At 42.9% G+C, this 16,037-nt stretch overlaps 1 protein-coding gene across 2 annotated transcripts in view; it reads left to right on the top strand.

Moving 5' to 3' along the window:
- The window catches only part of Bves (blood vessel epicardial substance), a 27,620-nt gene extending 14,900 nt beyond the window's left edge, over positions 1 to 12,720 (top strand). Inside the window, exons 5-7 of one of the 2 annotated variants that reach the window (XR_002822396.1) lie at positions 882 to 1,053; positions 1,996 to 2,137; positions 12,347 to 12,436. Coding sequence is in view for 1 of the 2 variants with exons in the window: in XM_004637455.2 (XP_004637512.1) it covers positions 882 to 1,049; positions 1,996 to 2,137; positions 12,347 to 12,471 (435 nt within the window). In the remaining variant the exon portion in view is untranslated. Of the gene's footprint in view, positions 1 to 881; positions 1,054 to 1,995; positions 2,138 to 12,346 lie in introns of both variants that reach the window. The other variant, XM_004637455.2, reaches the window with a different exon arrangement.
- Positions 12,721 to 16,037: the final 3,317 nt, after the last annotated feature.

Genomic DNA, 16,037 nt, shown 5'->3' with positions numbered 1-16,037 from the left:
TTGGACGCCTGACATTCAGACATGGAGACTTGTAATTCCTGCCATTGCAGTGCTGATGACACACAGATACGCCACAGGGTGAGTTGGGTAGAGGCATACAGGTGCCACAGTGAAGAGAGGAGCAATACCAAGGGTAGGTGGCCCCGTGGGAGATGAGGGGCTTCTGGCAGGGCACCTGCCTCTGGGGGAGGAATACTCAGGCACCGCGTAGTGCAATTGTTGTGTCCTTCCACTTTCCTATGTAGCAAGACTTGAGGAAGACTTGTTTTGCAGTTCTGAGTCAGTCAGGGATCTCTGCAGATCCCTAGCGGGCCACCATGCAGCTCACGGTGGAAGGGCGTCCTTGAGAAACACACGCCAGCAGGACCCTCACGCAGACGGGCTGCGCTCCTCAGCAAGTCTGCACCCTTGAAGCCTTCTCAGTCTGGAGGGCTCACTTGTGCAGTCAGCTAGAAGGCCTTTCATTTGCAATTTGTCTTACAAATCTTCCTTCGGTTCATTTGCATAGAGCTTGATCCTTAAACCTCATCATAATCAACAGGGTATGAAGGAATATTTAGTCATCAGTCGTAAGCACAGTGGCAGCAGCAGCCTAGTCTGCCCTGCAGCAGGGTCCGAATACAGGGGCCGTTCTTCTGTCTCCAGGCCTCACAGAACAGTAAGCTCAACCAGTTAGCATCTAGTCTGCAGATTGTTTTTAAACATTCTCTTACATATAATCATAGAAGCTTATGTGCACTGAATTTTAACTAAGTTGGCAAATCATTTGCTATGGTAATGTCTGTTAAGTTATTCTAGTGTTTCCTTCTCCCCGATTACTGTAGTTATAATTCATGTATGTATATGCGCTTATTTTCTTTGCATATTTGTGTCTTTGGCAGGTCACCATTATTGCAGATGATAACTGCAGATTTTTATGCTGGTCAAGAGAAAGATTAACTTACTTTCTGGAATCAGAGCCTTTCCTGTATGAAATATTTAGGTATCTCATAGGAAAAGACATCACGAATAAGCTCTATTCACTGAATGATCCCACCTTAAATGATAAAGTAAGTGCTTTTCTGAAGTGTCTTTGTAACCAAGTATGTAGAGGGGGGTATACTTACTTTGCCCTACTCTGGTTTCTCTTCAGATCATATAAATCTTTCACCTTTTACTTCACTTTACCCAACGTGTTTTCCCGATTTCCATTAAGCATTCGTACGTTAGGTGCAGAGAGGATGCTTGTGACCAGGCAGTTCTTGTGCGGGTCATTTCTTGAGGGAGAGGAAGTATTTTATAATTACTGCATTTGGCATTACACAGTGAACAGTCTGTGTCAGCGGCCAGCATGTATGACATGAATGAAGTACTGCCCTCCTCAACAGAGTTTTTTGTCCCTCAAGGAAGATGGTAGGGGGCGGGAGGGTGCAGAGTAGAGCACAGCAGGGGTGGCAGGGCCAAGAGGCTGCAGAAGGGGGAAGGCTGCACACCCAAAGGCAGGCAGCTCTGGAAGGCAGGCAGCTCAGGTCTTAGCCTAGGCCTCTTCCCGTCCTGCACACCTTCCTTGGTCCGGCCCCTCCTAGGAAGCCCAGGCGTGACAGGAAAGGACGGGCTTTCAGCGATGCACAGATCGTCAACAGTCTGCACTTTGTTCTTAATTTCCCACATTCATCTAGCAGAAAGATTAAAAGGTTGCACAAGAGAACTTGTGATGGCATTTCTGTGAGGCACGCTTCTTGAGAGCTGAGTTCAGGCGTGCACCCCTGCCTCATCTTGGCTTGGCTGTCTGTGAGGTTAAGCCTGTGCTTACTTGATGGCTAAGTAGGTTACTGAGTAGATTAAATTTTTTATAATGTTCACAGGAATAGCTGATAAAATGACAGCTTACATTTATTGGACACTTAAGGTGTATCAGGTACTCTTTTTTTCTTCACTAGCTTATTTCAAGGAAGAGTACATGTTGCTTACAGGGATCATTCAAAATCTCAGAAATCTTCAAACTTTGCTTTGTAGAAAGCCAAAAAGTTGGAGCACCAACTCAGCCTCTGCGCTCAGATCTCCATGCTGGAAATGAGGAATAGCATAGCCAGCTCCAGTGATGGCGAGGACGGCTTGCACCAGTTTCTGAGGGGCTCCTCCAGCACATCTTCCCTTCGTAAGTCACCTCGAAACTGATGAGAGTCCAGTGTTCCTGGAGATGCCTCTCACAGGCACTATGACAGCTGAATGAGAAGATAAATTTGCAAACTAGGGGCTGCAGTGACCAATTTTTGCTAGATTTTTCCACCATGTATTTCATATCAGCTAATCCAGTTTTACAGCATTTCTGTTCTAGAAATGTTATTGGTCACTTGATTTCCAAATACTTTGCTTAGATACTGATTTACTGGGAGAATTACAAAACAGTCTGTGGTTTGGTGGATATTGTGTTTTCATGACATTAGTTAAGAGTGAAATCCTAGGGCTGGCAAGATAGCTCAGCTGTCTAAATCACTGCTTAGGCAACCTTAGGCAGCCACAGGGGACAAAGGTTTGATCTCCCTGCGCCAGCCCTGCCCTCAGGGCAGGCTAAGCTGGCCAACAACAACAAAAAAGAGTGACATCCTAGACCAGCAGTCTTTTAAGAAAGATAGGCAGGGTTTGAGGAGATGGCTCAGTGGAATAAGTGCTTCCCTGGCAAGCGCAAGGGCCTGAGTTCAATCCCTGGTTCTGCAAAAAAGAAAAGAAGAAAGAAAGCTAGGTAAACAGCTGCTGGATGTTTTACTGTTGGATTATCTCTGTGTGAGCACCAAGACTTAAAAATTGCTTGGATAATGGGGTATTCCTGAGAAGGAAGATCATGCAGCGTCCCTGAGTTACTGCAGTCACACGCCTACTCAGAGACAAGTTTTCCAGACTCATCCAAGTTAAGATGGCTTGAGACCATTTTAAGTAGCACTAATGACACAGGTTTTCAAAATTAATAAATGAAACAGGAGAAAATCAAATTATTACAAGAAATATTGTGAATATAAGAATTGAACAAATTCAGATGAAATTGCAAAGTGGCAAATTTTTCCATTGTAAAAGCTAAAAACTTTCCTATTTCTAATTCTAAACCAAAATGACTTGTTTAAAAATGCAGGCTCTCATTCAATAATCCTGTGCTCATATAAACGATCTTATAACTTGTGTGCTTTAGAGAAGCTGGGTTACTCAGGAGAAGATGGTATTTACAAGGCCATATAATCAGTGTGCAGGGGAGGCAAAACTACCTCTTTGCTTTCATGGTTTTCAGTTTTATTTATTTATTTTTGGCTGGGCCTGAGACTTAAATTGATGCAGGACAGTTTAAGTGAAGGAGCTCTTGTGTGATTCAGGTTTTACATGGCATCGGAGCCTGCAGAAGGAAATGAAAACCCGAAGTAGAGCCAGACACTTACATGTACTGAACTGAACAACAGTAGGAAACTGAAAATTTGAATTATGTGCGAACACCTAAGAGTTATTTAAATAAGGTTTGTAAAGAATTCTCAGGGCTGGCCAGATAGCTCAGTAAACTAAAGCTCCTACTTAGACAGGCCAAGAGCCAGGTCTGATCCCCAGCCCGCTGTGCTGTGCCTGCCCGGCCCCCAGGGCATGCTGAGACACAATTGAGACTGGACATGGTGGCATGCACCTGTAATCCCAGTGTTGGGGAGGCTGGAAACAGGAGAAGCACTACAAGTCTGATCTGTGTAATGAGACCCTGTAAATACATAAAAAAGAATTCTCTGTCCCATTTTTCTATTTTTGACAAGAATGCTATTTTCCTTCTTTTTTATAGTTCTTTTTTTCCTTAGTATGTGTTTGCATTATGTAACATTTTCTATCCCCGTGTGCAGTTGGCACCTGTATGTAACACATCCTAATGCCTTTTCTCATCCGCCTTCCCTCCCCTCCTTCACCCTCTGATCCTCTTCCTATCTGAGCAAGATCTGTCTCCCTGCCTCCAGTTATCTTTCTTTTATTTCGCTTTACCTGGGTTTCTCATGTAAAAGAAACTTTAAGCTGTGTGTCTGATTACCTCACTTAGGGGCTCAGGGTGCATCCATTTTCCTACAGATGACTCAACTTTATCTTTCTGTATGGCAGTTTACCTGGGCATCTTTTACATGTCCTGTATCCTGCATATAATAAACATGGTCAGACGTGATGGTCAGTGAAGGTCAGAGTAACAGCACCTGCTGGTTTCTTCCTGCACCTGCTGGTTTTTAAAAGTGCTTTTAACTCAAAATAATCAATTAGCCATAATAGCATAGTCTTAATTTCTTAAGACGTAACATTCTAAAACAAAGTTTGAGCATAGAAATGTTATTAACATAAAAGGGATTCAAGGGCAATGTGTAGAACAAATTGGAAATGGTTGTGTTTATTGCCTGCCTTTTTTTTTTTTTTTTTCAATGAATTTAGGACAAGGTCTACAAGGTGTACAGGGTCTCACTATCGCATAACCCCAGGGGTGCGGCTGGCGCGGCATGCTGGGGATTGAACTCTGGCCTCTGTGCTCTGCCTATGCAGGTGCTTTAGTCCACTGAGCCATCTGGCCAGCCCTATTGCCTGTCCTCTTTTTGAAAGTGTCAACTGAGGCTCCATGTGCAGTTTGGGTTTTGCTTTGAGCCATGTGCTCCTCGCTCCAGGATTTGGCCAGAAGAGCAGCCTGAGTGCTTTTGTCCTTCAGCAAGTGGAGGACAACAGGGGCGGAGTCACGATGGCTCGCACAGTTCCTGCTCCCAGGTGGGGTGTGCCACTTCCAGCATGTGGCCATAGCTTCCCTCATAGAAGAGCTTTGAACCCTTTTGCGGTGCAGAGGGATGAGGAGTACAGGGTCTACCTCAGCGACTGTTATTTTACTGTGCCAATGATGTGCTTGGGAGTGTGGTATGCTCATTCACTTGTTTTCATTGCACAGGGTTGGACACAGATGTAGGGGTCGGTCCTGTTGCATTGTAAAGCTCATATGTGTAGACCAGATTGATAGCCAGGAAGGGCTTGCAGCTCAAACACATAGAAACCAGTACTTCAGCATCAAGTGTTTGCAAAAAGGGACTTATTGCAGGCCAGCTGACAAGGAAACAAGCTCAAGTTTCTCCCAGTTGGCTGGTGGTGAAGTAATGAAGTGCCCTGGGGTAAGGGAAGTAGCAAGCTGATGGGTGGTGATAGCCAGGAGTCTTGGTGGAATATGCTGCACCCTGCAGGCCAGGCCACTTGACACCTGTGGAAATTTCAGAACTATTGACAGTGCCCATCACTTCTAACCTTGGGTCACAAGACTCGCTTCTTGTCCCTCAGGTTCTATTCCTCAGGGATTTTGGCTTTCCCTGAATCATTTAAGGTCACATCCTAGGGTTCTACACCTGCATTCTGAAAAACATCTTGAACAGTTTTTAAGGAACAGCAGTGTTGGTGTTTTACTTTTCAGTTTTAAATTTGCCTCTGTGTTTTAACATGAAAGAGATATAAAAATGGCATTTGGCCAGTAGCTGTGAGCTAGCCACAGCAGCAGTTACTAGTCTGACAGTCAGCCAGTGTATGTTGCATCTTCCACTGTTATGTGGTGGTGCATTTTTCAACTCTAATTTATGTTCTCCATTTTTATTTCTTTCTGCCTCTGGTGTTTCTGCATTGTTTTAGTGTTTTTTTTTTTAAACATGTTATCACCCAGAGATCTTATTGAAGCTTCTGATATAGTGGGGAGCAGAGGAGGTGGTAGTTTAACAGGGACCCAGGGGATACTCCAGTAGCTGGTCTATGGCCTGTGCTTTGAGTCAAGAAGCTGTACAATTACCTGTATTCTGAAGTTCTGCTGCTTGTGTCCTGTGGGGATGATTTCATCATTCTTGTATACAGTATGATTAAAACCGTGAATGTTTAAAGAACAAACTTATTACAGTAAAAGACGGACTGCCATTAACCCCCCTCAAAATACTCTGCCTCAATTAGAACATACTTACCCCGTCATTCCTATGACTGTCTGCAGCAGTTTATAGAAATTTCTGTCAAGCAAAAACCTTGTGGTATGTTCACATCCACCTTATTCACTGGATCTGGCACAGGGACACTTGTGGCTCTCACTCAGCGTTAAAATGACACGAAAGGTGAGCTGTTTGATTCAGTTCAGGACATGAAAGCATCCCCAACAGGGCACCTAAAGAAATACATGAAACAGGACTTACACAACTGTATCAGTGCATGGCAAGAATGATAGGATGGATATGAGTTCTAAGAAAGGGGAAACATTTTGGGGTAGATTAGTGGCAATGTCCTTTAATATAATAATTTTAAAAATTTATCCACTATAGCTTTAGACCACACCTTGTATTTCTCACCTGTTGGTGGTTCAGGTTTGCGTGAATGTGGTAAAGGCACTACTTTGAAAGATTCCAGCCAGTACTGGATTTACCACCAGAAACATGCTTCGTAGTATACAGCAGAGGTGCTGTGAAACAGAATGCAGCTCATAAAAAGGTGAAGGTAGACTTTAAGCCAGGCTTTAAGGTAGACTTTTAAGGAAAGGGTGCCACTCCATTTTTATGTTGTGCTCAATTTTTACACTTCTCATGCCAATAAACCCATAGCAAGGTCAAACTGTCATGTGCACAGAAGAAAGTGGAGTGATGGCAGCTGAGGAAAATTTGCCCGACTGCAGTAGCTCAGAATCCAGGGAGCTTTCCTCTTTTCCGCTTTCTTTACTGGAGTTCACTTGTACGTGTGATTATGAGATAGAGTGGAGGCCAGATGAGTGAGGAGGGCTTAGTGCCGTCGCGCACTTCTAGCTTTCTCCCTGCTTCTGAACCAAGGTCCTTGCTCACCAGGGAACCTTGTCATCTGCTCTCCTTGCCAGACTGACTGTCTTCCTCCTGCCCTCACAGATGGATTGTGCATCGTTCCTGCCAATTCCGTTATTAATAAGCAGTGGTGGAGCATAGGCGTTGCCATGGTAACAGGAGGGCATGCTACATTTCCTTGAAGGTTAATTGAGGTTAAATAACCGGTTGTGTGGGGGTTTTTTGTTCCTTTTTTTTTGACTCATGAGACAATATAGACAATGTCAGTTGGAACTCATTTTTGAAACTCCATTTAAACCATTTTTTTCATGAAGTACCTGAAGTGATGCTATCACAGATGGTATGAAATACTGGGAGATCACTTTCTTGTGAGAAATAAGCTTTTTTTTTTAAGGGAGTTTATTACCATGTAGTTCATGCTGATCTTGAACTCACTGTACAGTCCTGGGCTTGAACTTGGGGTGATCCTTCAGCCTCAGCCTCCTGAGTGCTGAGATTATAAGTGCATTCCATCATTCCTAGCCAAGAAACAAATCTTTTAAAATATTTCTTGTTGTTGGTATCCTCATGGTACTCGGGACAATCTACTAATTCCATATAATCTAGTTGTACAAACGTACTCCAGTTAGCTTGCATGTGGTGAGTATTCTGTACAATGACTAGTAGTGTGTCTGATGTGATAAGTTTCTCTCAAATCTTATTAATTTACCTGGAATGACACAGAAAACAAAATAGCATTCCTAGTTGCAAGGTTCATTTCATGCAGTAATGTGTTAAACTCAAGCTCCATTTCTGTCCTACAGTTGAATGGCTGTGGATGTACAAACAGCCAGCTGCATGTGAACTGTACAGAGAAGTGGGAGGAGATGTGGTGGGGCAGCAGCTGTAGAGAATGGGCTAGTAAGAGGTGACATTCCATTTTGCAGATGAGCAAATGGCAGCCCAGGGAGGTTGGATCCTCCGGTCAACCTCACTTGGATAGCCTTGAAGCAAAGAAGTGTTGGATGATGTTCAGCTACCTCCATGGCAGCTAACGCATGACCACGGTCCTAGGCACTTCCATTTAATCCTCACAACCCTGTGGGGAGGTGTTCATTTCCCCATTAGGGGTGAGGAATATGACATTATCTCCCTGTGTGCTTGGCCCCCCAGGAAGCAGGGACTGTGCTCTTGCCCCAGAGCCCCCATCCTCCCCTCTAGCCAGGACCTGTGTCCTCACCCAATGCTTTCCCACTTGTAAGGTGTCAGTGAAAGGATTGTGTTCAGGTAGACATTTTTTAGTGTTAATTAAAAATTTTACAAGTTACCAAACTAGTACTTAGAGAGACATCAGATAGTCAAAAAAGAAATCTTACAATAAAACCTAACCCCTTGAATTTAACGTTAGTCAGACTCCCCCCAAATCACTTGGGAACAATTTTTGTTCAGAATGCTGAGTATGTGCTGTTTATTGATTTATAAATAATACATTTATAACCTAAACCTTCATCTTCCAACTTCCCCTTTTTTCTTCTCTAGATAATGCTGCTAGTTCTTATGCTTTTCTTATTTACTTTTATAACAAATAATATACCTAAAGCTCCCCTTTATTCCTTCTGTATGATTTTTAAAGATGAAACTATTAGGACCCCTGATCATCCACTCGAGTGGTCAAGAAATGATCCTTAAATGACCCTGTTGGGCTGAAGAAAACCTGTCCCTGGGAGCCACAAACCTGTGCCAACCTCCTCATTAGCCCCAGCTTATACGTCTTGTTGGTGTTCTTCAGTGCTAGTGCTGAGCTGATTTAAGGGAAAATTAGATAGAAAGGCCACACTTATCCTTAGGCATTATTTTCAGAAAGCTTCAATTAAAACTCAGTTCTCTCGGTTAAAAACAAAATCTTACAGGGCTTGGGTAGTTCTGTTGGCAGACTTGTTTGATTCTCAACACCAAGAAAAGGAGAAAAAAAAAGGGGGAAATATATATATATATATATATATATATGCCGGAAAAAGTAATTTTTTTTCTAGCAGAGAAACTATTAAATCCTTTTCTAACCTCATTTATCAAATATTGTATAATCTAATTAAAATCCCAAACCCTTGTAAGATTTTTAATTACTTGCCTAAGTAGTTGGCTAGATGGTTAAACATAATAAAAATGCCACTTTGAAAGGAATGACGATGTCATCAAAGTTAAGAGAGGAGTAGGGAAAAACTCTCTGAACATTATATTGGTTATATTGCAAAAGTGTTGCTCCTTTGTTAAAAAGTGTTTCATAAGCCAAGAAAAGTCACTTGGAAAACTTCACACTGCTACTCTTTTGCAGCTCAGCCCTGAGTTGGCTTATTCATCTCAGAAACAGGCATGACCTTCACTCTGTTTTCCAGAACAACAAATATGTCTGTTTACTTTTACTTCCAGGAAAGACCCTGAGGTCTTCATGTAATTAGAAGCACGCTGAAGTCTCAGTGAGCTTAGTAGGGATTTTATTCCTACCCAGGGAATTCTCTCACGTAACTTTTCCCTCTCCTGTTTACCACTTGTGATGACTATCACACACAGTCTTCCTGGCTCCTGTAACGCAGGACTTGAAGAAGCCAGGCCAGGACTCTCGGGGGCAGGTGGTGAAGCCTCACAGGACACGCCTGTCCTCAGTCAGGGTTGGCACTGGCCACGCCCTGGACAGCTGTGCTGAGGAGGGGCTCTGCTGGCCATATCCAGATCGCCCAGGGGATCTTCAGCGCTGTCACTCCCTATGATCTGTCATGAGCAGAGGTGTCCACTGTTTGGTTCAGGGCTCTTTGCTTACAATCTGGAATTTTATTTATTTATCTTAATGAATTTAGGACAGGGTCTCACTATGTAGATCAGATTCGTAGTGATTCTATTTTCAGCCTCCCAAGCTTTGGGGTTACAGGTGTGCGCCACCATGCCTAGGTTCAGTTGCTATCTCAGCACATCCCAGGGGCAGGGCAGGTACGGGACACCAGGGATTGAACCCCAGCCACTGCACTCTCCTGAAGCAGGCACCTTAGTCCGCTGAACTATCTGGCTGGCTCCATATGGGTGCCAACCTCAGCATATATAGACTGTCACACCTGATTTGATAAATGGGTTTTAAATTTTACACACCAATTAGTCCCATTTACTCAGTCAAAATAAAGTGGGTGTGTGGTGTGCATTTTGAAAGCATGCTAAATGCTATGATTTGGCTTGATGCTCCTACACATACCACCGTGTTTATCCTATGGGCTTTATCTGATCATTAATCTGACTCACTCATAACAACAGGAGGATGCCGTGGCTTTACCAAGACAAGTTTTGCTGCCCTCAGAATGGCTGAGATTCAGAATCGCAGGTCCTATTTGAGCATAAATCTTACGTCCTACATTGGCCATCCCTATGAGCAAGGGTGAATTTTTCCAGATTGTCACAGTATATGGATCATTGTCATCCCAACACTGTAATAGTATGCACTTACATATATTTAAAACTATTATATCTGAGATGCTGATTGAAAAGTTTTTCAAATAGTCACTTAGTCTTCGTAACCACATGAGATACGTACTATTCTTATTATCTCACAGACAGGGAACCTGAGGCACGCAGAAGGAGGGTGCCCTAACGTCACACAGGTTGTAGTCACTGCTATTTGAATAGAGTGTGAATTAAAGACTGTGTCTGTTGTATCTCATTGTCACCTGTTGGGAAAGGGTAGAAAACCTGCTGTGCTGTGCTTTGTGACTGAACTGCTTTCTTGGACCATTTTAGTAGAGGCTCACTGTCTGCAGTTTTATAAGAAACTCTTTTGATTATAAATATCTGTAAGTAAACACTTCCCATACATGGACAACAAACATATTACTATACAAAAATCTAGCCCTGTATAATTATTTTTTATGTTGGAAGATGTGGCTGTTGGTTGTGCTGTTTTCTCAGGTACGTAGCAGTGACTGTATAATCAATGATATTTAGTGATTTCTTTCCAGGTACCTAGCACCCTGCTCAGCATATATTATGTATTATTTTGGTTATTCCTGTGACTAGCACCTTTCTGCAGCCATGGAATTGGAGGCTTGTGTTTAGTACTCTGTATAGGTGACACGGCCAGGAAGCAGCAGAGCAGCGATCTGAGCCATGGTCCTATTCCTAGAGGCTCCAGTCTTGACCACTATGGTCTGGCTTCCCTGTCTGCCACACATAGGCCAGGAATGGCCGCTTGTTCAAAGTCATTTGCCCTCATCCCTGGTCAGCCTGTTGCTCAGGTGTCAGCCTGTGATTCTTTTTTTCTTTTTTGTATTTTAGGAAAGGGTCTACAGGGTGTTCAGGTTCTCTACTAGATCAGACTCCTAGTGATCCGCCTGTTTACAGCCTCCCAAGAGCTGGGATTACAGGCATGTACCACCACACCCAGTCTCATCGCTGTCTCAGTGCACCCTGGGGGTGGAACTGGCACAGCAGGCCCCGGGATCAAACCCCAGCCCTGCGCCTGCTTGTAGGCACTGGATTCCGATGAGCTCTTGGGCTGGCCCTCAGCCTGTGATTCTCATGGGCCCTGCTCCTCCTGCTGATTTTGCTGGTTGGCCCTGCTGTCTACTCCTGATGCTTGTTGGCAAGTGACAGCTGATGATGGCAAAGCAGCTGGTCAGCTGATGTCTGTTCCTCTTAGCAAGTATTTAAGGAGTCAGTTTCCATCCATGGTCCCACCACTGTGCTTATACCTGGCCAGAGTGCAGCACTGGCTGCTCTGCGATTGGATGCCCTAGATCCACACTGCTGGTGTGCGTGGGAAGATTTGAATGAGGCCACTGTGTGGAAGGATTTTGTGTTCACATTGTCAAATGAACTACCCCCTCGGCACCTTGAGAACTCTATTTGTAATAGCTTCTACTCTTATGTAGTATTTTCTTTTTCAAGTATGATGTCCATTACATGGTAGATGCTTCCTAAGCCTCTGATGAATGCGTGAGCAAGCAAGTGACTGAATGAAGTATTTCTTGGTTCCTTTTGATTGAATGGCATCCTGACAGGCATGCTCTTTGCTCCTTCCTGTGATGCTACCCATGCAGTGTTTCCTCTGCCTGGTTCTTGCCAGTCCGCACTGGACTTTCCCCTCCTACATCAATCAGTCCAGGGAGTGGCTGAGCCAGGAATGCTCTTCTAGGTGGTACTACAGGTAGTGCTGATCCCGAAGCTTTAAACCAGATTGTTCTGTAGAGAAATGAGGCATTATACCCACTTGCAAGAGCCACATGGGATTCAAATCAACATGTATGACATGAAGGTAGGAAAATTTATTCTGAGCCCTAAATGGACACAGAGGCAACCCACTGGGAACTGCTGTACACTGAAAAACCTCCTCTCATCCAGGCACATGCAGTGGAATCTGATTCTCAGATTCTCATGAGCACGAATCTCATTCTTTGTTCTTTCATTGAAATGCTACACTGAGTTCCTGGTACTAGCTGCGGCTTCTCAAAGTTTGCTTTCCAGGTGGGGTTTGCAGTTATGACATCAGGCCAGTGTCCCGGCTGGTTGTACACTCAGCAGCTTTCCTTTCTGTGTTTTCTCAGATGTGTCCTCCCCGCACCAGCGAGCCTCCGCCAAGATGAAGCCAATACAGGAAGGGGTGGAAGATGATGACGAGGTCTTTGAACCGGCATTTCCAAACACATTCAAAGTTCATCAGTTGCCTTGATCGGAATTCAACTTAACAAGATGGAAACTGTCCTCAAGAAATCCTAAATATACCAGCACTTTTTCATGGCTTTTAGACTATTCTGCTTTAGTACATCCAGACGGGCAGAGTCTGAGGGCAGGAAAGTGAGGAAGGATCAAAGATAGAAAGGCTGTTTTTTTACCTGTCCTCTTTATTGACAGGCTTTTTAAGTTGTACTGAGCCTTCTGACTAAATCTTTCTATTTTAAGACATTTTTACAATATTTTCTAGATATAGTATATTGTTTTAACTTTAAAAACTTAAAAGAGTTCTGTCAATGCAAATGCCTTTTTATTTATTTTTCCAGGTTGTAGCTCATTTTCCTCACAAGTGCTACACTTTTTTCTCTACCACAGCAATTCAAAAATAATTGGTATCTGTGTGATTCTTTTAATAAACAGTGTAAGTTAAAAATAGAGACTGAAGTGACATTTAAAAAGCAAGAGATCTTACATTTTGTTCAGTTGACTGTATGGGAAATTTTTTTTAAAAGATGTGATTTAACTGGTTTCTTTACTTTCAGACCAGAAGTTTTCCTCTACTAGATCATTTTACTTAACTGGGCACCCTGCAGCTATCTTGATAATGACCGAACTTGTCTGCATTTACTCACGTTACCCTTTTATTATGTCATTTATCAACCGCACTGAAATCTAAAGCTGAACTGACAACAAAGCACTTCTGAGCTCAGTATCACCTGTCAGCTAAACTGGGCTTCCTTGTAACTTGGGGCCACCTCGCCCCCCATGCGCAGATGTTGCAGATGCTTCCCTTGAGATAAGTGCTGCCGCAAGGAGCCCAGAGGTCAGCTTCATTCTGTTTCTGTGGTCTCAGATTGTTCCTTCCAAGGCACAGGAATCCCTTTTAGAGTGTGCCAGGACTCAGCGCCAGAGCTGTGGACGTGAACCTCAGGTCTTGCCGTGGAGGCCCAACCAGGGAATTGCAGTGAGGGCCTTGATTCCAGAATTTTTTTTTCTGTTGCCATAGAATGGTATTTTAGGAAATAGTGGTATTTGCCTGGTGAGAAATGAGAACAGTTTTGCTTAAATCTTTAATCCATCTGGTCAGTGTGGCAGAAGCCTGTAGCGAGGCCACTCTTCCCCCATTTGTGTTGATATTGTTTCATTAAGTTACTAAGAAAAGTTCCAAATGAAGTTAGCTTCAAGTGAACTGCGCCAATGGAAACCTCTCTTGCCATGAGGTAACTTAAGTTAGAGAAAAGTAAGCTATCCTAGGGCGACCTCATCATCGTAGGCCCATCTTTTTAAAGCCAATCATTTTACTGTTTAAATTGAGTTAAGTTTATATGCCAGGAAACTTATGCAGACTGGTTATCCAGTGCTGATACCTTTGTCAAGCACTGGACCTTTCCTAGCTGACTAGGAGGCTGATTTCAGTTTAATGCCATAACGCGCTCTTCAGTTTGCTAAGTGAGGGATTTGTTTTGGAGAGATACAGCAAAAGTGAATGAGCTGGTCTTGGCTTTCAGATTGTAAGTCTTCTGGGTTGCAGGTTGCATTCTCTCTCTGTACTGTAAGTATGATGTGAGTGTCGGTTGCTCTTCTTGAACCATTAGAGTAAGGTCAGGCAGCCCATTTGGTTCACACAGCAGAAGGCCAATTTATGAAATCATTCTGTACAGTAATTAAACAGGACCTCTTCCCTGAGGAGAAAGTAATTTTAGGTTCTGCCATAGCATTTTTACTGCTCCTGGAGTCCACAGAACCTTGGCATTTTCTTGTCCTAGCTTTGTGGAGGCTACACGCAGAAGTCATCTCCAAGTGAGCAGCCTAGTTGTTTGGAGAATAGTTTCTTATGAGCTTGGAACAAACCTGTTTTCAAAGCACTTTTCAAAAAGTAGGTTACATAAAATCATTTACTGTTTAATTAAAATGTGTATGTATCAATGTCATGGATAATGAAGATTATAATCTCAAGGTTAGGAATCTGAAAAGAGCCACTTAGCCTGAATGGGAAACATGAAACTATTTTTTAACCTACACCTCCAAGGAAGACAGTGAGACTCAGAGAAAAGAAACCATACCCATTGAGTAGCCCTCCCACGTAGACCTGATTGTGAGGTAGCAGTATGGAAAACAAGAAGTGTTTTAAGTGTAAGATCTCCCTGGGTGACTTTAAACTCATTTATACAAGCGTATCTTTATAGAACACATGAATGCATAGATTAAAAACATGTCTCCTGCCAAAGTCTCCAGTGAGATGCTTCTGTATTTTTTGGCATTCACTTAGCTATGTGATCAATATACAGAAAAATGTCTGCAAAAACTATTCCATGTATAACCCCAAATTTATGTAACATCAAGTTGGTTGTATGAATTGAGTACAGTATTTATATTAGAATGTATATGTAAAATGTTTTGAAAGCCCTCATAAATTTTTATATTTATAAAAAGCACAGACACCATATAAGTCCCCGGTGTATTAAAATAGGTGCTATAGAATTGTTTTATATAATTATTTTTCAGTGATCATCCTTGGCTTTCCAGAATCCTTTCCATTTCTCCCTGTCACTTTTTAACCATTGGTCACCTGCACTTTGCTCCTTAGTGTGTGCACTTAAAACATCAGCACAACATCTGGATCTCTTGAGTGTCTGAAGCTTTTTTTTTTTTTTACTTGGAGCTGCCAGTTTCTGTTTCCTAGGGCCTACTTTGACTCAAAGACAGTCACTTGGGTACTGGGAAACTATTTGGGAGAAAATGATATAATCTACACACTGCCTTGGGCACACAAGTAATGATGTGGCCTCCAGTAAAGATTTCACACTTAGATGTGGTGGCTCCCACCAGATGTGTGGCCTGTGAGGGTCCCTGCCTTCAGAGGTCAGTGCCCTCCGGACCCAGTGTGTAGCTCCAAAAATCCACCTTGAAAAACAAATCCATTTCCTCGGTCATTTCTAAAGCTGCTTTCTAGAAAACTTGGAGCATGTCATGCCTTAGCTTCCCCTCCCTTTTTCTAACACTGGTTTCCCAAACTGCTTTTCTAATTATTACCAATTCAAGCAATTACAGAAGTACCACCTACTTAATTTAGAGTTCCAAGAATCTGTAGGACAGTGGATGGGAGTGCCAGGCTCAGAGCGCATACTGCTCACTACTTGGTCTTCCCCTTCTTGGAATAACACTCTCATTGCTGGTAGCTGTATTTTATCACAGAACTCTCAAACACCTCTGTATGTATGTGACAGTGTTACTTGTAAGTACCGTTTATAAGCTTTCTGTTGCATCAACCTAGTTTCACAGTACATGAGGATTTTATGAATGTTTCACACAGATACATTGTAGGAAACTTTTTAGGCATCATTTGTAACATTTATTTTATAGTAAAGATACATAATGCCAGAATAGAGCCTTACAGCTTAAAATACCTTCATATGTTGCCATTGATCAAATAAATTTCTTACTCCCGAAATGTGTGTTTTCACTTTTCTTGTGACCCGTGTGATGTGATGCTGTGCTCTGAAGCTGGCATTGGTTCACGTACCTCTGGACATAATAGGAATTGCTCTGGCTTAGACAGTCGAA

The sequence above is a fragment of the Octodon degus genome, unplaced genomic scaffold (assembly GCF_000260255.1).
Source record: "Octodon degus isolate 3935 unplaced genomic scaffold, OctDeg1.0 scaffold00090, whole genome shotgun sequence".
NCBI classification, from domain to species: domain Eukaryota; kingdom Metazoa; phylum Chordata; class Mammalia; order Rodentia; family Octodontidae; genus Octodon; species Octodon degus.
The sequence above is the reverse complement of the archived record's forward strand: the minus strand, read 5'-3'. Positions and strand labels throughout refer to the sequence as shown.